This window comes from Sus scrofa, chromosome 17 (assembly GCF_054392235.1).
Source record: "Sus scrofa isolate SSC_HxYL_T2T_F1_AM1 chromosome 17, Sscrofa_HxYL_maternal_Yorkshire_Landrace_v2.0, whole genome shotgun sequence".
Taxonomy (NCBI): Eukaryota; Metazoa; Chordata; class Mammalia; order Artiodactyla; family Suidae; genus Sus; species Sus scrofa.
The window spans coordinates 34,023,578-34,043,335 of NC_139399.1; the positions used below are offsets into that span (position 1 = coordinate 34,023,578).

The following is a 19,758-nucleotide window of genomic DNA, read 5'->3' on the forward strand; positions in this document are numbered from 1 at the left end:
GACAGGAGGAGGGAGGCCCCTTGCGCCGGCCGGGCGCTATATTCGCCGTTCCCTGGTTCCCCGGTTCCCTTTCCCTCGGTTCTAGAATCTCTTTCCCCCAAGGGGTGGGAACTGCACCCTCATGGCCGAGGTAAAGGTGAAGGTGCAGCCGCCTGATGCAGATCCGGTCGAAATCGAAAACAGGTAAATCGGTGCGAAAGGCCCGGTTTCCGGCTGGGGAGCCCCCGCAAGGCCCTGGACCCGTTTTTCGGGACCCTTAGTAGACGCGGGCTCAGGTTGAGTGAATGTACGGAGCGGGGGCTGGGCGGGGATCGCGGGGCCTGGAACCCTCCTTCCTATCCTAGAAATTCAGAACTCTTAAGAAGTTCAAAAAGAGTTTGACATTTTGCAATTTTGTGTAGCCGAATTGCCCTTGGTGCTGTTCGGGAAGCTGTACTCAACGCGCTTCCTGCTCACTTTAAGGTGATCCACGCTGCGAGTGAAGACTCGGCATTTTCCCAGTAGTACTTGTGGGTACACCTTCTGATCCAGGATTGCCCTTGTCATTAAGGGACCTGCCATGAAAGAACGTTTGTGAGTCCCCGTCGTGGCGCAGCGGAAATGAATCCCCGTGGGAACCATGAGGTTGCGGGTTCCATCCCCGGCCTCGCTCAGTGGGTTAAGGATCCGGCATTGCCGTGAGCTGTGGTGTAGTTCTCAGATGAGGCTCGGATCCTGTGTTGCTGTGGCTCTGGTATAGGCCGGCAGCTGTAGCTCCTATTCAACCCTTAGCCTGGGAACCTCCACATGCCGCAGGTGCGGCCCTAAAAACCATTTAAAAAACAAAACAAACAAACAAACGAAAAAAACGTTTGGCTAAAGTTAGGCCGCAGTTTTTGACTACGAAGCGACTTAAGCCAAAAGGTTTTAGGGCAGTATTTAAGTGAAGGCTTTAGGGTGCCCACAGTCTCACACAAGATTTATGGTCTCTACCCGTGCATTGCAGTTTTTAGGTAACCACATAGTTTTTAAAGACTCCAACGTTCTCAAACTATTATGAATAACACATATGATGATCCTATGACAAAGTGAAGTTTGGGGTTTATTTTTGTTAGGGATCATTCCAAAAGCAGATCCCAGTGATGGCAAATTGTCATAACAAATTTTGACTTCCCACCAAAAGTGTTTGGTTTGCCTCCTGCCTTACGGCCACCCAAGGCACTGTATCTTCACGTTGCCACACTTGTTTCATCTGACAAAATTGAAATCTCAGCTTTAGTGTGTTTTCCTATATTTTCATTTGACTTTTATTCTCCTTTAAAGGTCATCTTAATAAAGAAAACAAGTGCTTCTCTTATAATAATGTAAATGTGTGTTTCAAAACCATCTCCTCATTTTTAACATGCTTTGATTCAGAACCACTGTAGAAACCCAGATCATCTGCCAAATGTGAAAAAAGGCACAATTCCAAACTGCTCTGCCTGGATTTTTTTTCCCCCTACTGCCTCTTAAAATAGGTAAAAACATGAATATCATTAATGCCTTTGTTTCTAGGATTATAGAATTATGTCACCAGTTCCCTCATGGAATCACAGACCAAGTAATTCAGAATGAAATGCCGCACATAGAAGCCCAGCAGCGGGCAGTGGCCATCAATAGATTGTTGTCCATGGTAAGGTGAATCCAAATAGTTAATGTAATTTCTTATATGTTGTGATTATTACTATTTTTCTGTTATATAGTCATGAAATCATTCTTGAAAATGTGTTGGGTTGTGACTGATAAGACTCCAAACCAGAAGACAATTCAGACCACCTCAATTGGGAAAAAAAGAAATACTTATGCATTTTACAAGACAAATAAAAATGTACTTTAATTGTTAATTAATCTAATTGTCACTAAGATACATAAGGGTTCACATCTACATATAGGCATAGTCTCTCCTCACCTGTTTGCTTCCTACTGCTGGTATTAGCCATTCCCTATGAAATATCTTCCCTTCCCTCAGCCCTTGGCCCTGATTTTTCTGTGAGTCATCAGAGCCAGTTCACTAGGGTATCACTCCCCACGGTCTCACTCTGATCATTTTAGAGGCAGGAATAAGTCCAGTGAATGTTGGCAGTGTTGGGCCTCTGGAAGGAAGCACAGATTCAGCCCCCTGTGCCACTGCAGTGGGGTTCTTTTTAGTGAAGCCCTTCTGCCTGCTCTTTTTTCTTCTTAAGAACCTAAAGCCTTCATGTCATTCTTCTCCAGCTGTCCAAAACCACCCAACTTGCTGGTACCTTGTGGTCTAAATCTAATTCTCCTTCCTTTCGCCTATCAGCAAAATTCCCATGTCTTGAGAGCATTTCACTGTAGTCTTAGCAATTGGGTAAAAGAGTTCTACCTGAAAGACATCTGAAAACTGATTGGCTTTTTAAATCTACAAGCTTTGTTGGATTTCTAAGATCTCTGGAGATTTGACAACAAGTGATCCTTCTGTTAAACCACTCCCTTCAACCTTCTAGCTTGGTTGGCAAATATTTCCTATAAAGTGCCAGATGGTATATGTTTTGGGCTTTGCAGATCATACAGTTTCTGTCACTATTCAACTCTGCAAGAAAGCAGCCATGGACAATACAGAAATGAATGGGTATAGCTATGTTCTGTTAAAACGTTATTTATAAAGAGTTCCTGAGGACTCAGCAGGTTAAGGATCCCAAGTTGCCTCTACTGTGGATTGGGTTGCTACTGTGGCACGGGTTTGATCCCTGGCCTGGGAACCTCCACATGCCATGGGAATGGACAAAAAAAAAAAAAAAAAAGTGAGGAAAGAGATGGAGATGGCAATGTAGGAGGATGCTGACCTCACCTTCTCCCACAAACACAGGAAAAACACATTTATATGTGGAACAACTCTCACTGAAAACAAACTGGAAACTGGCAGAAAGACTCATCTACAACCAAAGCTGTAAAGAAAGATTCACAAGGAATCAGGTGGTAAGGGAGAAGAAGCAGTCAGGTCAGGACCTATGGCCTAGGAGGAGACACAAAAGGAAAGGGGGATGTCGTGAGCTCAGAGATCCTCCCTGGGGAGCGAGGGGTTTGAACCACAGACTGGGTGCCCCAGCCCTGGGATCCAACACCGAGAAAACAGGGCCCCTTTGCTGTGATTTGGTTTCTTGTTTTTCTTTTGTTTTGTTTTGTTTTTGGTCTTTTAGGGCCCACACCTGTGGCATATGGAAATTCCCAGGCTAGGGGTTGAATCAAAGCTATAGCTCCCAGCCCGCCTCTGCAACCTGCACCACAGCTCATGGCAATGCCGGATCCCCAACCCACGAGCGAGACCAGGGATTGAACCTGCATCCTCATGGATACTAGTCAGGTTTGTTATCACTAGGCCATGATGGGAACTCCTCCTTTGCTATTTTGAAAAGCAGTCTCCCAGTGGCGCTTACAGGAGGGCTATTAATTAAAAAAAAAAAAAAAGGCAAGATTTTATGCCTGAAGAGCATTCACACGCTTGCTTTCTGGTATGAATAAGGTTGAAGAAGTAGATTGAAACTGCCCTGGGCTCTGGCTGGTTTCCGTGGCTGGCCCTGACCCCTCTAGCTCCAGCATGGCTCCACACTAAGGTGAAGGTTACCAGTGCAGAGGACAGTGCATATTTGGAAGGGACAGAGCTGGCTTAGACCTGGACTGCATCTGAATGGGGCAAGAACGGCTTTTACTGGCACTCCTGGAGGCAGTGGATTGGGAGCTGTCTGGAACTTCTGACTGGCATGCCACGACCATCCCAGCACATGCCCTGGCCCCAGTTATTTCAGTACTGCTCCCCTCTGTGGTGAAGGTGCCATTGCAGGAGTGTGAGGAGTGCACACTTAAAGGGAATGGGACTACCTCAGAACCTCAGGATTTCTGATCCCACCCCTAATAGGGCAGTGATGGCCACTAAGTGTAGGAGAAGCCATGGTTCACACCTGGCTCTGGCTTAGCTCCTTCATCTCCAGCCCCACCTCTCACCAAGGTCATAACTGCTAGCACACCCTGGGGGAACATGTGACCCAGGGTCACTTCAGATTCAGTTCTCCCACCAAAGCCACTGGGCACACACAGACCAAATAGGGATGCTCCCATGCAAGGATATCCCTTTAAGACCAGAATAGGTAACCTTCACATTAATTTCACAGAAAGTTAACCAAAATGAGAAGACAAAAGAATTTGTTTCAAGAAAGAACAAGAGTTCCTGTCATGGTTCAGTGGTTAATGAACCCGGCTAGTATCCATGAGGACAAGGGTTCAATCCCTGGCCTTGCTCAGTGGGTTAAGGATCCAGCATTGCTGTGAGCTGTGGTTTAAGTCACAGACACGGCCCAAATCTAGCTTTGCTGTGGCTATGGTATAGACTGGCAGTGACAGCTCCAATTTGACCCCTAGCCTGGGAACTTCCATATGCTAAGGATGCAGCCCTAAAAAGACAAAGGAAAAAAAAAAAAAAAAAAAAGAGCAAGAAAAAAGCCTGAAAATACAATTAATGAAATAGAAATGAATAGTTTACCAGATAGAGTTTAAAGCATTAGTAACAAGAATGCTAACTGAACTTGGGGAAAGAATAGATGAACATGGTGATAATTTTAACAAGGAATCAGAAAGTATAAAAAAATAGGGAGTTCCCATTGTAACAAATCCAACTAGTATACATGGGAGGATGCAGGTTTGATCCCTGGCCTCGCTCAGTGTGTCGAGGATCCGCTGTGGCTGTGGCTGTGGCATAGGCCAGCAGCTGTAGCTCTGATTCAGCCCCTAGCCTGGGAACTTCCATATGGCTCAGATGTGACCCTAAAAAAATAAAAAATAAATCAAGTATAAAAACAATAAAAAGGAATCAGTCAGAGCTGAAGAATACAATAACTGAAATGAAAAACACTATAAGGAAGTAACAGCAGACCTGGGGATACAGAAGAACACATAAGTGATCTGGAGGGTGGAATAATGGAATTACCCAGTCAGAACAGCAAAAAGAAAAGCATGTTAAAAAAATGAGGACAGTTTAAGGGACCTCTGGGATAACATCAAACATCAGACATTCACATTATAGGGGTCCCAGAAGGAGCAGAGGAAAGAAAGGGATCAAAAATGTCTTTGATAAAGTTATGGCTAAAAACTTGCCAAACCTGAAGAAGAAAACATATCCAGGTACCGGAAACACAGGGCCCCAAATAAAATTAAAGAGACCCACATCAAGACATGTAACTAAAATGGCAAAAGTTAAACAGAGCATTCAAAAGACAGCAAGGTAAAAACATGGCTCAGCAGTAACGAACCCAGCTAATATCCTTGCTGACGGGGGTTTGATCCCTGGCCTCACTCAGTGGGTTAAGGATCTGGCATTGCCGTGAGCTGTCGTATAGGTTGCCTATGTGGCTCAGATCCCATGTTGCTGTGGCTCTGATGTCAGCCATCAGCTGCAGCTCCAGTTTGACCCCTAGCATGGGAATTTCCATATTCTCTAGGTGTGGCCCTCAAAAGACCAAAAAAAAAAAAAAAAAAAAAAAAAAAAGATGATCACTAAGAAATAGACAATCTAAACAGACTAATCACTAGTAATAAAATTGAATTAGTAATCAAAAAACTACCATCAGAGTTTTTTTGTGGTGCAGCAGGTTAAGGATCTGGCATTGTCACTGCAATAGCTTGGGTCATAGCATATGGGTTTCCAGGCCAGGGATCGGATTTGAGCCACAGTTGTGACCTAAGCTGCAGCCACAGCAATGCCTGATTCTTTACCCACTGTGCTGAGCCAGGAATCAAACCTTCATCCCAGCACTCCAAAAATGCCTGCCAAGCCCATTATACCAGAGTGGGAACTCTTGTGCACAGGTTCTAATCGCTGGCCCAGGAACTTCCAGGTGCCACAAGCATGGCAAAGGAAAAAAAAAAAAACCTCCCAGCAAACAGAAGTCCAGGACTGGATGGCTTCATAGGGGAATTCTACCAGACATATAAAGAAGAGCAAATACTTGTCCTTCTCAAACTGTTCTAAAAAACTGAAACAGAGAAAACACTCCCAGGAAGTTCCCTGGTGGCCTAGCAGTTACCGATCTGGCATTGTCACTGCTGTGACTTGAGTCGCTGCTCTGGCTCAGGTTCAGTCCCTGGCCTGGGAACTTCCGAATGCTGTGGGCACAATCAAAAGAAAAAAAAGAAAACACTCCCAAATTCATTCTACAAGGCCACCATTACTCTGATACAGAGACCAGACAAAGATACTACCAAAAAAAGAAAATTAGAGGCCAGTGTTTCTGATGAATACACATGCAGAAATCCTTAACAAAGTATTAGCAAACTGAGTTCAACAATACACAGAAAGGATCATACAGCATGATCAAATGGGATTTATTCTAAGGATGTGAAAATATTCAGTATGCACAAATAAATCAGTATAATACATTAACAAAAGGAAGGCTAAAAATCATGTGACACTGTCAGTATGATCATGAAAAAGCATTTGACAAAATTGAACATCCATTCATAATAAAAAAAAAAACCTCATTGAAGTTGTTATAGAGGGAACGTGTTTTAACATAATAAAAGCCAGGGAGTTCCTTTCGTGGCTCAGTGGTAAACGAACCCTACTAAGATCCCTGAGGACATGGGTTCAATCCCTTACCTCACTCAATGGGGTTAAAGATCCAGCATTGCTGTGAGCTGTGGTGTAGGTCCCAGACAAGTCTCAGATCCCGAGTTGCTGTGGCTGTGGCGTAGGCTGGCAGCTGTAGCTCCGATTTGACCCCTAGCCTGGGAACTTCGATATGCCATGGGTGTGGCCCTAAAAAGCAAAAAACAAAAACAAAACAAAACAAAACAAAAAAAACTTTTAGAACTGAGAGTTCCCTTGTGCCTCAGTGGGTTAAAGTTCTTGTGTTGTCATTGCTGTGGCACAGGTTCAGTCTCTGGCCTAGGAACCTCCCTGTGCTGCAGGTGCATTCAAAAAAACCCTAAACTATTAGAACTAATAAATGAATTCAGTAAAGTCACAGGATCAAGATTAATATCTGGACATCTATTGCTTTTCTATACACTGATAATGAACTATCAAAAAGAGGAAACAAGAAAATCTCACTTAAAAATCACATAAAAAGAATAAAATACTTAGGAATAAACTTAACCAAGGAGGTGAAAGACCTAACTCTGAAAACTGTAAAACACTGATGAAGGAAATGGAAGATACTACAAAGAAATGGAAAGATGTCCCATGTTCATGGACTAGATATAATTAAAATATCCCTGTTACTCAAAGCAGTCTGAAGATTTAATGCAGTTCACATCAAAAATATCCAGGACAGTTTTCATGGAGCCTTCAGATTGGCCTTTGTGGTTCAATTTTTCCACTTCTGGGGCCGGAGTGGGAGGAAAGTATTGCTGTTAAGCCATTTATGTAAACCTGATTCCAGGTCATGGGTCTGCTTGGCCTTAACCCATGGAAACGGGGCTTCTCTTAGCCATACTTCCCTGAACTGCTGACAGCCCAGTGGTCAGCCATCTGGGTTCTTCCAAGTTCAGAACCAGAGAAATGCAGAAGCATGACAGACATGCTTTATTTTACTTTTGACTTGTATAAAAACAAAACTACTGCAAGCCTTTTATTCACTGGTCGACTTTTCCACCTAATTTTCATGTAACATTTCAGAAATCACACACATCAGTAAATGTTACTATTAACTTTGTAAATTTTACTTCATCACTTTCATAGACTATTTTTGCATGTTTAGCTTTTATTTGAACATTTTAGGTAAATTATTGTATTTATATTTGATACACTTAACTGAATTTGCTTGAATATGGATTTTTATTTGTTATTCTGACTTTTGTTTAAAATTCTTTAAAGCATTGATCATATAACCAAGCCAGGATCAAGCATGTAGAAAATTATTAGGTATTAATGTTTTGGGAAATGATGAGATAAAGAGCTAAGTTCTTAAAAATATATCACATGTGATACGTAGGAAGAAGCTTAAGTCTCAAGTGAGAAACTGACAAATAACTATGGGAGGTAGGATATTTTAATCCATATAAACTATTGAAGAATATATTAATGTGTTTATCATTGGATTTGATCTATCTCCCAAATAACTCACTGCTATTTTCTTTTAAAAACAAACAAACAAACAACTTTAGGGTCAGTTGGATCTCTTAAGAAGCAATACAGGCCTTCTGTATAGAATAAAGGACTCTCAGAATGCTGGGTAAGCACCTAATTTTTTATTTTAAGAAAATTTTAATATCATGAAAGGAGTATAAATCTGGGGGGTGGGGGAGCCAGTGCAGCATAAAGTAAAGCATAATGTAAATCTGTCCTACATAATCATCTCACCTCCCATCATGAGTTCCATTTCCCAGAGATAACTGCTCTTATTAATATAGTGGTATATATCTTTCTTATAGGTATATGTAAATACATATAGATGATTATATATTTATATTCCATATATTTATATATAATCTCTTATAGGTATATGTAAATACATATAGACGATTATATATTTATATTCCATATATTTATATATAATCTCTTTTCTTTTTTTTTTTTTTTTAAACAAAAATTGGATCATGCTATCCATACTGTTTTGCAACTTGTTTTTTTCACTTACTATATCATGGACATCTTTTCATTCTGGTACATACAGCCCTGTCTCATTCTTTTTAAGGTAAGCCCTTCTTTTGGTAAATCAGTAAATGTGATGACCTTGTCTGCTGATTCATTTAGTTGTGTAGATTATTAGATTATCCTGTACCTCTTTGCCTTTTTAATTCTACTTTATTCCCCTGCAGTAAAATGAAAGGATCAGATAATCAAGAGAAACTAGTATATCAAATCATAGAGGATGCGGGAAATAAAGGTAAGCATGTGCAGGAACAAGCAGAAAAAAACCATCGTCTTTAGGACCAGATATAGGAACTGAGATCCTGGCTTCCCAGGGTATGGATCAGTCAGGAGAGTATGCAGCCATTTGTGTTAAAAGGGGAAAAAAATGTAAAAAATGTGTGTGTGTGTGTGTAATGTACATAGGCTTGAAGGACACTCAGGAGTGATGCTTTTGTTGCCTGAAGGGAGACAGGGACCAGATGGCTGTGGGTAGGGATGGAAAGAAATGTCCAAATTCTGAATCATGTGAATGTATTATTCATTCAAAATAAATAAATTAAAACTTAAAACTTAAGGGCTTTTTTGTTTGTTTGTTTTAGTTGTACAATGATCATTACAACCCAATTTTATAGCATTTCTGTCCCAAACCCTCAGTGCAAACTTAAGGGTTTTTTTTTTTAATATTCACTTTCTTTCTTTTTTTTTTTTTTTTTTTGTCTTTTTAGGGCCGCAGCATCAGCATATGGAGGTTCCCAGACTAGGGGTCTAATTGGAGCTGTTGTTGCTGGCCTACGCCACAGCCACAGCAACTCAGGATCCAAGACTCATCTGTGATCTACGCCACAGCTCACGGCAATGTGGGATCCTTAACCCCTGAGTGAGGCCAGGGATCAAACCCGCAACCTCATGGTTCCTAGTTGGATTTGTTTCCGATGCGCCACAACGGGAACTCCAGTATTCACTTTCTAAATTTTAGAAACCTTTATTTCTTCCTTTCCTCTGTAAATTGTGGACAATAACATCTCTGGTTTTTGCACAAACCAGAGGATGCCTAGTGCAGTATGGCAGTGTCTGATGTAGTTTCTTCAACAGCTATTTAGTTCCTTTTCTATTGCCCTTGAAGACTATAGTAGCCCTTGCTAATATTATAATTTAAGATCTACTTGAGTCACCGATATTAGCTTCAACAATTATGATGTAACCTGAAATCATGTGATTTTTATATATGTTAGAAAGTTAAATTAACATTTTGAAAACAGGAGTTCCCATTGTGGCTCAGCAGAAATGAGCCTGACTCGTATCCATGAGGATGCAGGATCAATCCGTGGCCTCTCTCAGTGGGTTAAGGATCCAGCATTGCCACAAGCTGCAGTGTAAGTTGCAGATGCAGCTCAAATCTGGCTGTGTAGGCCAGCAGCTGTAGCTCTGATTCAACCCTTAGCCTGAGAACTTCCATATGCCGCACCTGCAGCCCTAAAATTAAAAAAAAATAAATAAAAACAAATATGAATAAATCATTCTCTATTTAAAATATTCTTCTGGGGAGTTCCTGTCGTGGTGCAGTGGTTAACGAATCTGACTAGGAACCATGAGGTTTCAGGTTCAATCCCTGGCATTGCTCAGTGGGTTAAGGATCCGGTGTTGCCGTGAGCTATGGTGTAGGTAGCAGACATGGCTTGGATCCCATGTTGCTGTGGCTCTAGTGTAGGCCGGAGGCTACAGCTCTGATTCGACCCCTAGCCTGGGACCTCCGTATGCGGAGGGAGTGGCCCTAGAAAAGGCAAAAAGACAAAAAATAAAATATTCTTCCTATTTCATGCCTTTATGCTGGGAAGAAAATGCAGCAAAATATCTTTACATAAATTCTCTTTATGTAACACATTTCCTTCTTTGAAAGAAAAATCATAGCTTTCTGCACAGGCCTTTAGTGACCATAAGAAGTATAATCTTTCTGTTTTCCAAACAGAATGTTGTATAAATAATGGACATACATGCATACAGATGCTCCCATAAAGAGCTTTTTTTTTTTTTTGCTCTATATTGAGAATGGCAGTTCACCCTGGCCCAAACTTAATTTTGTTTTTCACATAAACAGTCTAAAGTGAAATTTCCACAAAAAAGGGGTTAGAGTGCAGGAGGGCATGGAAAAAACAATACAAGTTAATTCAATTATATTCAAGATTTTTCTAACATTATAAAAATGTCCTTTTTATATGATTTTCAAAAGGGGCCACACTAGCATTTCAAGAAATTTCCAGTTAGCAAATAGAACATATAATTTCTGTATTGTGTTGAATATTTTTGTTACTCTGTCTGAGGTTCTTACCTCTTAGTCGTTTTTCCTATAGCTCTGCCCTAGGTACACATACATATATATGTATTTTGCTAGATTTGTAATGAGATATAAGCAATGGGAAGAGAAACACAAATCCTGTAATGTTCAACTTATTTTACTTTACTTTCTTATAGGAATATGGAGCAGAGATATCCGATACAAAAGCAACTTGCCATTGACAGAAATTAACAAAATTCTAAAGAATCTAGAAAGTAAAAAGCTTATCAAAGCTGTTAAGTCTGTGGCAGTAAGTAGTCTTCTCTTTTCTTCCCCTGAACGTTCACTGTACATGTATTTCTCCAAGTATATTTCAGGCTCTTATTGTTCTTTAAGCTATGTCATGATTTAAAACAACTGACCAAAAAAGATTTTTTTAAATGTAGGTCATGGAGTTCTCGTTGTGGTGCAGCAGAAATGAATCTGACTAGTATCCATGAGAATGTGGATTTGATCCCCGGCCTCCCTCAGTGGGTTAAGGATCCAGTGTTACCATGAGCTGTGGTGTAAGTCACAGATGCGACTCAGATCTGGTGTTGCTGTGGCTGCGGTGTAGGCTGGCAGTTGCAGCTCCGATTTGACCCCTAGCTGGAAACTTCCACATGCTGCAGGTGCTCAGTGGGTTAAGGATCTGGTTTTGTCACTGCTGTGGTGCAGGTTCAGTCCTTGGCTCAGGAATTTCCACATGCCACAGGCGTGGCCAAAAAATAAAGTGCTTGAACACAAAATTCAGCATATAAGAATTTGATAGTCATCAGTGATTTTATTTATCAATGATAGTTATCATACCACTCCCTCATTTAGAATATTATTTCTCTGGGAGTTCCCGTCGTGGCGCAGTGGTTAACGAATCCGACTAGGAACCATGAGGTTGCGGGTTCGGTCCCTGCCCCTGCTCAGTGGGTTAACGATCTGGCGTTGCCGTGAGCTGTGGTGTAGGTTGCAGACGCGGCTCGGATCCCGCGTTGCTGTGGCTCTGGCGTAGGCCGGTGGCTACAGCTCCGATTCGACCCCTAGCCTGGGAACCTCCATATGCCGCGGGAGCAGCCCAAAGAAATAGCAAAAAGACAAAAAAAAAAAAAAAAAAAAAAAAGAATATTATTTCTCTGCTGTATTTTTACTGAATAATTTCAAATATATACAAAAGTATGTAAAATAACAAAGTGAATCCCTACATACCCATGCCTGGCTTCATGCTTCATGTTGCCAATCAAGTGTCTTATTTTTTTTTAAATATTTTTTAGTAACTGCTTTATTGAGATTTAGTGGGTTGTAATATATTCAGAGTTCTGCAACCATCACACTCTTCTAATTTTAGAATATCTTCATCACCCTAAGATGTGACTTCACTAGCAGCTACTCCCTAGCCTCCCTGTCCCCAAGCCTTGACAATCATTAGCATACTTTCTGTCTTTATAGATTTGCCTTTTCTGAACATTTAATGTGGTCTTTGGTGCCTGGTTTCTTTCACCTAGCATGATGTTTTCAAAGTTTCAAACTAGAAATCAAAAATCAGTATTAGATTGTAACCCAAAATATAAAATAGATATTCATGAGTCCATACTGATAAAGATGTTTGAATAAGTCAATAATGGGAGGAAACAGACAAATCTCCCATGCAGAAGAATTCCAAATGATTTAGTAGACCTTCCATCCTCAAAGAAATAGAGCATAACTCCCAGTCCTTAAGTCTGAGCTGTGCATGGTGGCTTCTTTCCACAAATGGAAAGGGCGGCAGAAAGTAACTTCACAGTGGAGAAAACTGAGAACCACCACCAGATCAGGTGATCAATTTGTAATGTCAATGCTGATACGTTTTATATATATATATGTGTGTATATATATATATATATATATATATTTTTTTTTTTTTTTTCCTTTTCGTGGCCTCATCTGCAGCACATGAAAATTCCTGGGCTAGGGGTCAAATCAGAGCTGCAGCTGCTGGCCTACCCCATAGCCATGGCAACAATGGATCCAAGCTGCATCTGCAACCTACACCGCAGCTTGCGGCAATGCCTTAACCCACTGAGCAAGGCCAGGGATTGAACCCGCATCCTCATAGACACTATGTAGGGTTCTTAACCTGCTGAGCCACAGCAGGAACTCCTGATAAGTTTTATTGATGACAGTCAGTCATCACTTGGTGCTGCTCAGGTACCCTTGCTGAAATATGAGAAGGGCACTTTACTTCTGTGGTCCTTTTTCCAGTCTAATCAGACAAATCCCAGTTAAGGGACATTCTACAGAATTTTTGCCATTCAGGTGAGTTTCTCAAAACTGATAAATTCATCAATAACAAGGAAAGTCTGAGAAAACTGTCACAACTAAAATTTGTGTATTTACATCTACTTACGCAAATAAGTAAATGTAATGTAGTGTTCTGGATAGCATCGTGGACCATAGAAAGGACATTAGGGAAAAACTAAGGAAATCTCAATAAAATATAGACCTAAGAGTTAGTACTGACATATTAATATTGGTTCATTAATTGTAACAAATGTACTCTAGTAATGTCAGATGTTGCTAATAGGGGAAGCTGAGCACAAGGTCAGTGGGCAGTCTGTACCATCTTTGCAATAATTCTGTAAGCCCAAAACTGTTCTGAAATATAAAGTTTGGAAGGCTTTGAAGTCTTAGTTTTGGAAGCCTGTGTTGTTACCTCTGAACCATCTGCTCTGCATGTTTTTTCCTAGGCCTCTAAAAAGAAGGTGTATATGCTCTATAACCTGCAGCCGGACCGGTCTGTGACTGGAGGAGCCTGGTACAGTGACCAGGATTTTGAATCTGAATTTGTAGAAGTGCTTAACCAACAGTGTTTCAAATTCTTGCAAACCAAGGTGAGGCATAACTGAGATCACATGATCACTGTAGTTTTTTTTTTTTTTAAGTTTCTTCACAAGAAATGTTTAATCTTGTACATCATATTTTGTTTCAATTGAAAATATTGAGATTGTTCTTTTTCACTGAACAAAATACATTCTGTTGCTTTCACTCTATATAAACTGTATTTAGAAAACACCAGAATTCTTCCTGAAATTTATGTTTCTATCTTTATAGGCAGAAACGGCAAGAGAAAGCAAACAGAATCCCGTTATCCAAAGAAATAGTTCTTTTGCTTCATCACATGAAGTGTGGAAGTATATCTGTGAGTTGGGGATCAGTAAGGTCAGAACTCAGTTTCTAATTTTATCTTGTTCTTAAAAACTTATTCTTCAGGAGTTCCCGTCATGGTGCAGTGGATAACAAATCTGACTAGGAACCATGAGGTTGCGGGTTCGATCCCTGGCCTTGCTCAGTGGGTTAAGGATCCGGCATTGCTGTGGGCTTTGGTGTAGGTTGCAGATGCGGCTCAGATCCTGCGTTGCTGTGGCTCTGGCGTAGGCCGGTGGCTACAGCTCCAATTGGACACCTAACCTGGGAACCTCCATATGCCGTGGGAGCAGCCCTAGAAAAGGCAAAAAGACCAAAAACAAAATACTTATTCTTCATCACAGGGATATAGTTTACAGTATATTCCAGACACACCTGACACAGACCCTTTTTTCAGGTGATACCTGTGTATATTCTGCAGAACCCATTTTGAGAAAGTACCATTCTAAGCCAGTTAGGCAAAGGCGGTCATTGCCATCGGGCACTTGGTGAACTGTATGTGCTTGAGCCTGGGATACAGGGTAGCAGAGTGGAGGCCTGACAGTTCGTTTCACTGCCAGATTCAAGTCTGTTCTGGCAAGTCTGTGACTCTCTGGGGGACATTTCAACATATGTGCCAAACATCAGTCATCGTATCAGTTGTCACTAATTGGTATTTTCCTCCTTATGAGATGCAAGTGGTGGTGTCAGCACACTCTTCTGAACATCCATACATATGGACAACATCAGAGAAGAAACTGAAGCAGTCACTTGGACAAGTCATTTTCATTTCCTGGGTTGCAGATGTTTCTTTCACAAAAAACCAGGAATTTGGACTATTTGATACTCAACCATTTTATAACTCTCCATCAAATTCTTGCCAAAGAAATGTTACGAGATGTCTGGATCTTACTTAGGAGCGTGAAGATGTCAACAAATGTCAAGCTCAGCATGAGCTCAGTTAACCACCCTCCAGAAGGGTGTCTCCTTGTCCTTGGGTCCTTTCTAACATGTCCCTTTTTTAGGTAGAGTTGTCCATGGAGGATATTGAGACCATCTTGAATACGCTCATTTATGATGGGAAAGTGGAGATGACCATCATTGCTGCAAAAGAAGGCACTGTTGGCAGTGTGGACGGGCACATGAAACTATACAGGGCAGTCAACCCAATCATCTCTCCCACGGGATTGGTCCGGGCCCCCTGTGGACTCTGCCCGGTGAGTTCAAGTGGCATCACTGTACACTTCACTGCCACCAAGTGCAAAGCTGCATAACGTACCAGCAAGCACACCCTAGTTTTCTCAAACCTAGGGTTGAACCAGTGCTGCTGAAGCCTCCATGTAACCTTGAGGACAGGCCTTTAATGAGCAAATGATCACCATACATTCTTAGAACAACCAGGTTAAAGAAATTTGTTTTCTGTTCTTGGTCCCAAAATGGACATTTTTTTTGTTTTGTTTCGTTTGGTTTTGGTTTTGGTTTTTTGGTTTTTTTACTTCTTATTTTTTTTTATTACTCAAATGAATTTATCACATCTATAGTTGTATAATGATCATCACACAAAATGGACAATTTTTTGATGGGAGCAAATCATTTAACCTATGTAGGGAGGGAACTGAGATTTATTGAGAACCTGTCATGGGCCAGACATGTTCGTGAAGGTCTCTGTGGTCTCATTTAACCCTCAGGTCCCTCACAGCTGGCAGTGTCATTTCCCTTTAAGCATGAGGGAACTTAGGCTAAGGGCGCTCTGAGAGCATACAGCTCAGACACAGCAGCCAGGACTCACAGCTAGAAGTGATGTGCTTTCCTGAGGCCTGGCCCACCCACGTTTTCATTTGTTCCTTCCCAGAGAGCTCCTGAGCACCACCCGTGTGCTGCAGGCACTGTCCCAGCCCTCATGGCATTTATATCCTTGGCCTGCTGGCCTGTGTTTTATGATCTACACGCCTAAGCTCTCTATGCCCTGGTTTCAGCTCTCATAAAAATGGCTAACCTGTTGGGAATTCCATTTATCACCTTTCACACAAAGAAGGTAGCTAAACAGGGGGTGTTTGGTCAGTTAAGTCATTTGTGTGTATAGATCTCCCTTCCTGGGCTCTTGTTACCTGCCAGCACCCCAGTGGGCAAATGAACGTGGTTATCTTTATGTGTGTTGTCTTTTTTTTTTTTTTTTTTTTTGTCTTTTAGGGCCGCACCCGAGGCACATGGAGGTTCCCAGGCTAGGGGTCTAATCAGAGGGGTCTAACCACAGCCATAGCAACATAGGATCCAAGCTGCGTCTGAGACCTGCATCACAGCTCATGGCAACGCCAGATCCTTAACCCACCAAGTGAGGCCAGGATCGAACCTGTGTCCTCATGAATGCCAGTCAGGTTCACTAACCGCTGAGCCATGAGGGGAACTCCTTGTGTGTCTTTTTAGGGCTGCGGCTGTGGCATATGGAGGTTCCCAGGCTAGGGGTTGAATCGGAGCTGTAGCTGCTGGCCTATGCCACAGCCACACAAGATCCTTAACCCACTGAGCAAGGCCAGGGATCGAACCTGTGACCTCATGGATGCTAGTCAGATTTGTTTCCACTGAGCCACACAGGAACTCCAAACATGGTTATCTTAATGCTAAAGTGAAAGGTCTCTCACTGACTGATCACAAAGCAAGTCCTGTTTCAGTATGTTCTTACATACAGTCCTAATAAAACCTCTTTCAATTTGAAAGTTTTGTTGTTAATATTGTTTTAAATAAACAGTTGGGGCTGGGGTATTTTATTAGAAATTTCAGTTGTAGTTGATATTAAGACATTATCTGTAATGTAATAATTTTATAAAGTAATAATTTAAAACCTCAGCATTCTTAAACTTTTTAAAACCTCAGTGTTTATAAACTTTTTTCTTTTTTAAAGGTATTTGATGACTGCCACGAAGGTGGTGAGATTTCCCCATCGAACTGTATTTACATGACAGAGTGGCTTGAATTTTAATAGAGAGATACGAACTTTACTGACATTTTGCCAATGAAGTTACATTGGAAGCAAGTAATTAATGACGGAACATCAGATTCACTTCAAGGCAAACTTCAAGATACAGACTCATTGCTATGGAAAAGTATTTTTGAAGACTAAATTTATATTGGTAGTCAACAGAATATGCAACAGGTAAGGTTAGTAGTAAAATCTATCCTTCAATAAATCAAATATTTCTGGAAGACCACACTCTGAAACGTCCAAGATTTTTGATAATTCACAGAAAAGGAAGCCAACATCCCATATTCACCAAGTACTGTGATAATGACTGGAGCTTTAAAATGCCCATTTTAAAGTTATTTATTAAGGTCTTCATTGGGAATTTTTTATATATGGCTTACTATTGCCATTTCTGTTTTGTTTTCTCAGTGGTTTCATTGAGAAGAACTTAAAAGTGGTGAAGGCAGGAATAGCAGGGGAGGACACAGCAAACTTAGAGCATGAGTGGGGGAGAGAGGGGAACATCCCTTTTCCAGACACTATTGATTCCTTTTTTATGTCAGAACTGTTCTTTCAGAGGATTATGTCTCTGTACTTACCTCAAACCCAAATGACGACCATTGTCAAGGAAATGTTTTCAGTGCATAAACATTATTCTAAAGGGAATATTTTTACTGCTCCTTCTTTGTTAAAGTCTTACAAGTTTCACTCTGTGGCTCAACTGTATTATTTGCTGGAATTTTCCCCTGGGTTCTTATTTAATTAAAATTAAAACTAAAAATAATCCATTGCCTTCTACTTACTATATTTGGAGGGAGGGAGTATCATTCTTCTTTTCTTATCCTGTTTTAGATTTGTTTCCTTACTCTGTTCTAAAAAATCATGGCATAATAAGCAGGAAGCCATTATAATTGTCCTCAGTTCTAATAGCACTTTCAGTCCCAATCTTCAGCTCTGTAGAGAACAACAGGTTACATGATGTATTGCTGCACAGATATTAGCTATAGGGCTCTTTAGGATCTCAGCTGTTGTATTTTCACTTTGTAGCACCACTCAAAAGTTTGTGTCCAGGCCACAAGCATGGGACCTAGGGAAAGGAAAGCTTATCCTGGGACCTGAGTTCAAACACCAGTTTGGAGAGCCAACATAAGAGTTATTTTGAGGAGTTCCCGTCATGGCTCAGTGGTTAACGAATCTGACTAGGAACCATGAGGTTGCAGGTTCGATCCCTGGCCTTGCTCAGTGGGTTAAGGATCTTGCGTTGCTGTGAGCTGTGGTGTAGGTCGCAGATGCGGTTTGGATCCTCGTTGCTGTGGCTCTGGTGTAGGCTGGCAGCTACAGCTCCGATTCGACCCCTAGCCTGGGAACCTCCATATGCTGCTGGTACAGCCCTAAAAGGACAAAAGACAAAAAAAAAAACAAAACAAAACAGTACCTGTCCCTCCCGGGACCTGGCCTATCACAGAGGCACCAGCCTCATTTAATGAGAAAACTGAATTTGGAGGAGGGTTAGAAGTGGAGAGAAGGAATCAGCTTATGTTTTAAATATAGATGTTGCATTATTCCTTGATAGCCAGAGTTTTATTTTCTTTTGTTTCTGTTTTGCCCATGCTTGAGGCAAATGGATGTTCCCAGGCCAGGGATCAAACCTGTACCATGGCAGTGATATAAGCTACTACATTGACAATGCCAGATCTTTAACCTGCTGTGCCACAAGGGAACTCCAGCCAGAAATTTTTTAAAGCTTACAATCAGGAGCTCCCATTGTGGCTCAGGGGTTAATGAACCTGACTAACGAACCAAGGACACAGGTTGGATCCCTGGCTTCAATAAGGTGAGTTAAGGATCCAGTGTTGCCATGCGCTGTGGCAGATGCGGTGTAGTTGCAAATGAGTTGCTGCAGCTGTGGCATAGAGCAGCAGCTACAGCTCCGATTTGACCCTAGCCTGAGAGCTTCCATATGCTGTAGGTGTGGCCCAAAAAAAAGACAAATAAAGTAAAATTAAAAAATAAAGCTTACGGTCAGTGGCTAAAACAAAAGTATTCTGGATACCCTCCTTCGCCGTTGGTGGGAATGTAAATTGATACAATCACTATGGAAAATAGCATGGAGGTACCTCAGAAAACTAAATATAGAACTACCATATGATCCAGCAATCCCACTCCTGGGCACATATGCAGATAAAACTTCCACTGAAAAAGACACATGCACTGCTATATTCATTGCAGCACTATTCACAATAGTCAAGATATGGAAACAACCTAAGTATCCATCCACAGATTAATGCATTAAGAGATGTGGTACATATACACAATGGAATACCACTCAGCCATAAAAAGGAACAAATAATGCCATCTGCAGTAACGTGGATGGAACTAGAGATTCTCATACTAAGTGAAAATAAGTCAGAAAGAGAAAGACAAATACCATGTGATATCACTTATACCTGGAATCTAATATATGGCACAAATGAACCTATCTATAGAAAAGAACTCATGGACATGGAGAACAGACTTGTGGTTGCCAAGATGGAGTGAGTGAGATGGACTGGGAGTTTGGGGTTAGTAGATGCAAGCTATTGCATTTGGAGTGGATAAGCAATAAGATCCTGCTGTACACACAGGGAACTCTATCTAATCACTTGTGATGGAACATGATAATATGAGAAAAAAGAAGGAGTATATATGTATAACTGGGTCACTGCTGTACAGCAGAAATTGACAGAACAT

The 19,758-nt window shown here is 41.2% G+C and overlaps 1 protein-coding gene across 6 annotated transcripts; it reads left to right on the top strand.

Annotated features, from left to right (window-relative positions):
* The first annotated feature begins 3 nt into the window (after positions 1 to 3).
* Positions 4 to 17,812, top strand: POLR3F (RNA polymerase III subunit F). Of its 6 annotated transcripts, none has more exons than XR_014832884.1 (10): positions 4 to 183; positions 1,534 to 1,651; positions 8,137 to 8,204; positions 8,646 to 8,666; positions 8,791 to 8,858; positions 11,075 to 11,187; positions 13,634 to 13,777; positions 13,998 to 14,085; positions 15,095 to 15,286; positions 16,969 to 17,812. XR_014832884.1 is itself a non-coding variant. In XM_003483899.5 (10 exons), exons 1-10 carry the CDS (start codon positions 122 to 124, stop codon positions 17,044 to 17,046), a joined length of 972 nt encoding a protein of 323 aa, XP_003483947.1. In that variant the 5' UTR covers positions 4 to 121; the 3' UTR covers positions 17,047 to 17,812. The 6 variants fall into 6 exon arrangements, 4 of the variants coding, with proteins under 4 accessions (XP_003483947.1, XP_003483946.1, XP_084860674.1 ...); XM_003483899.5 differs by having other exon boundaries at positions 13,998 to 14,105; XR_014832885.1 differs by lacking the exon at positions 8,646 to 8,666.
* The last annotated feature ends 1,946 nt before the right edge of the window (positions 17,813 to 19,758 follow it).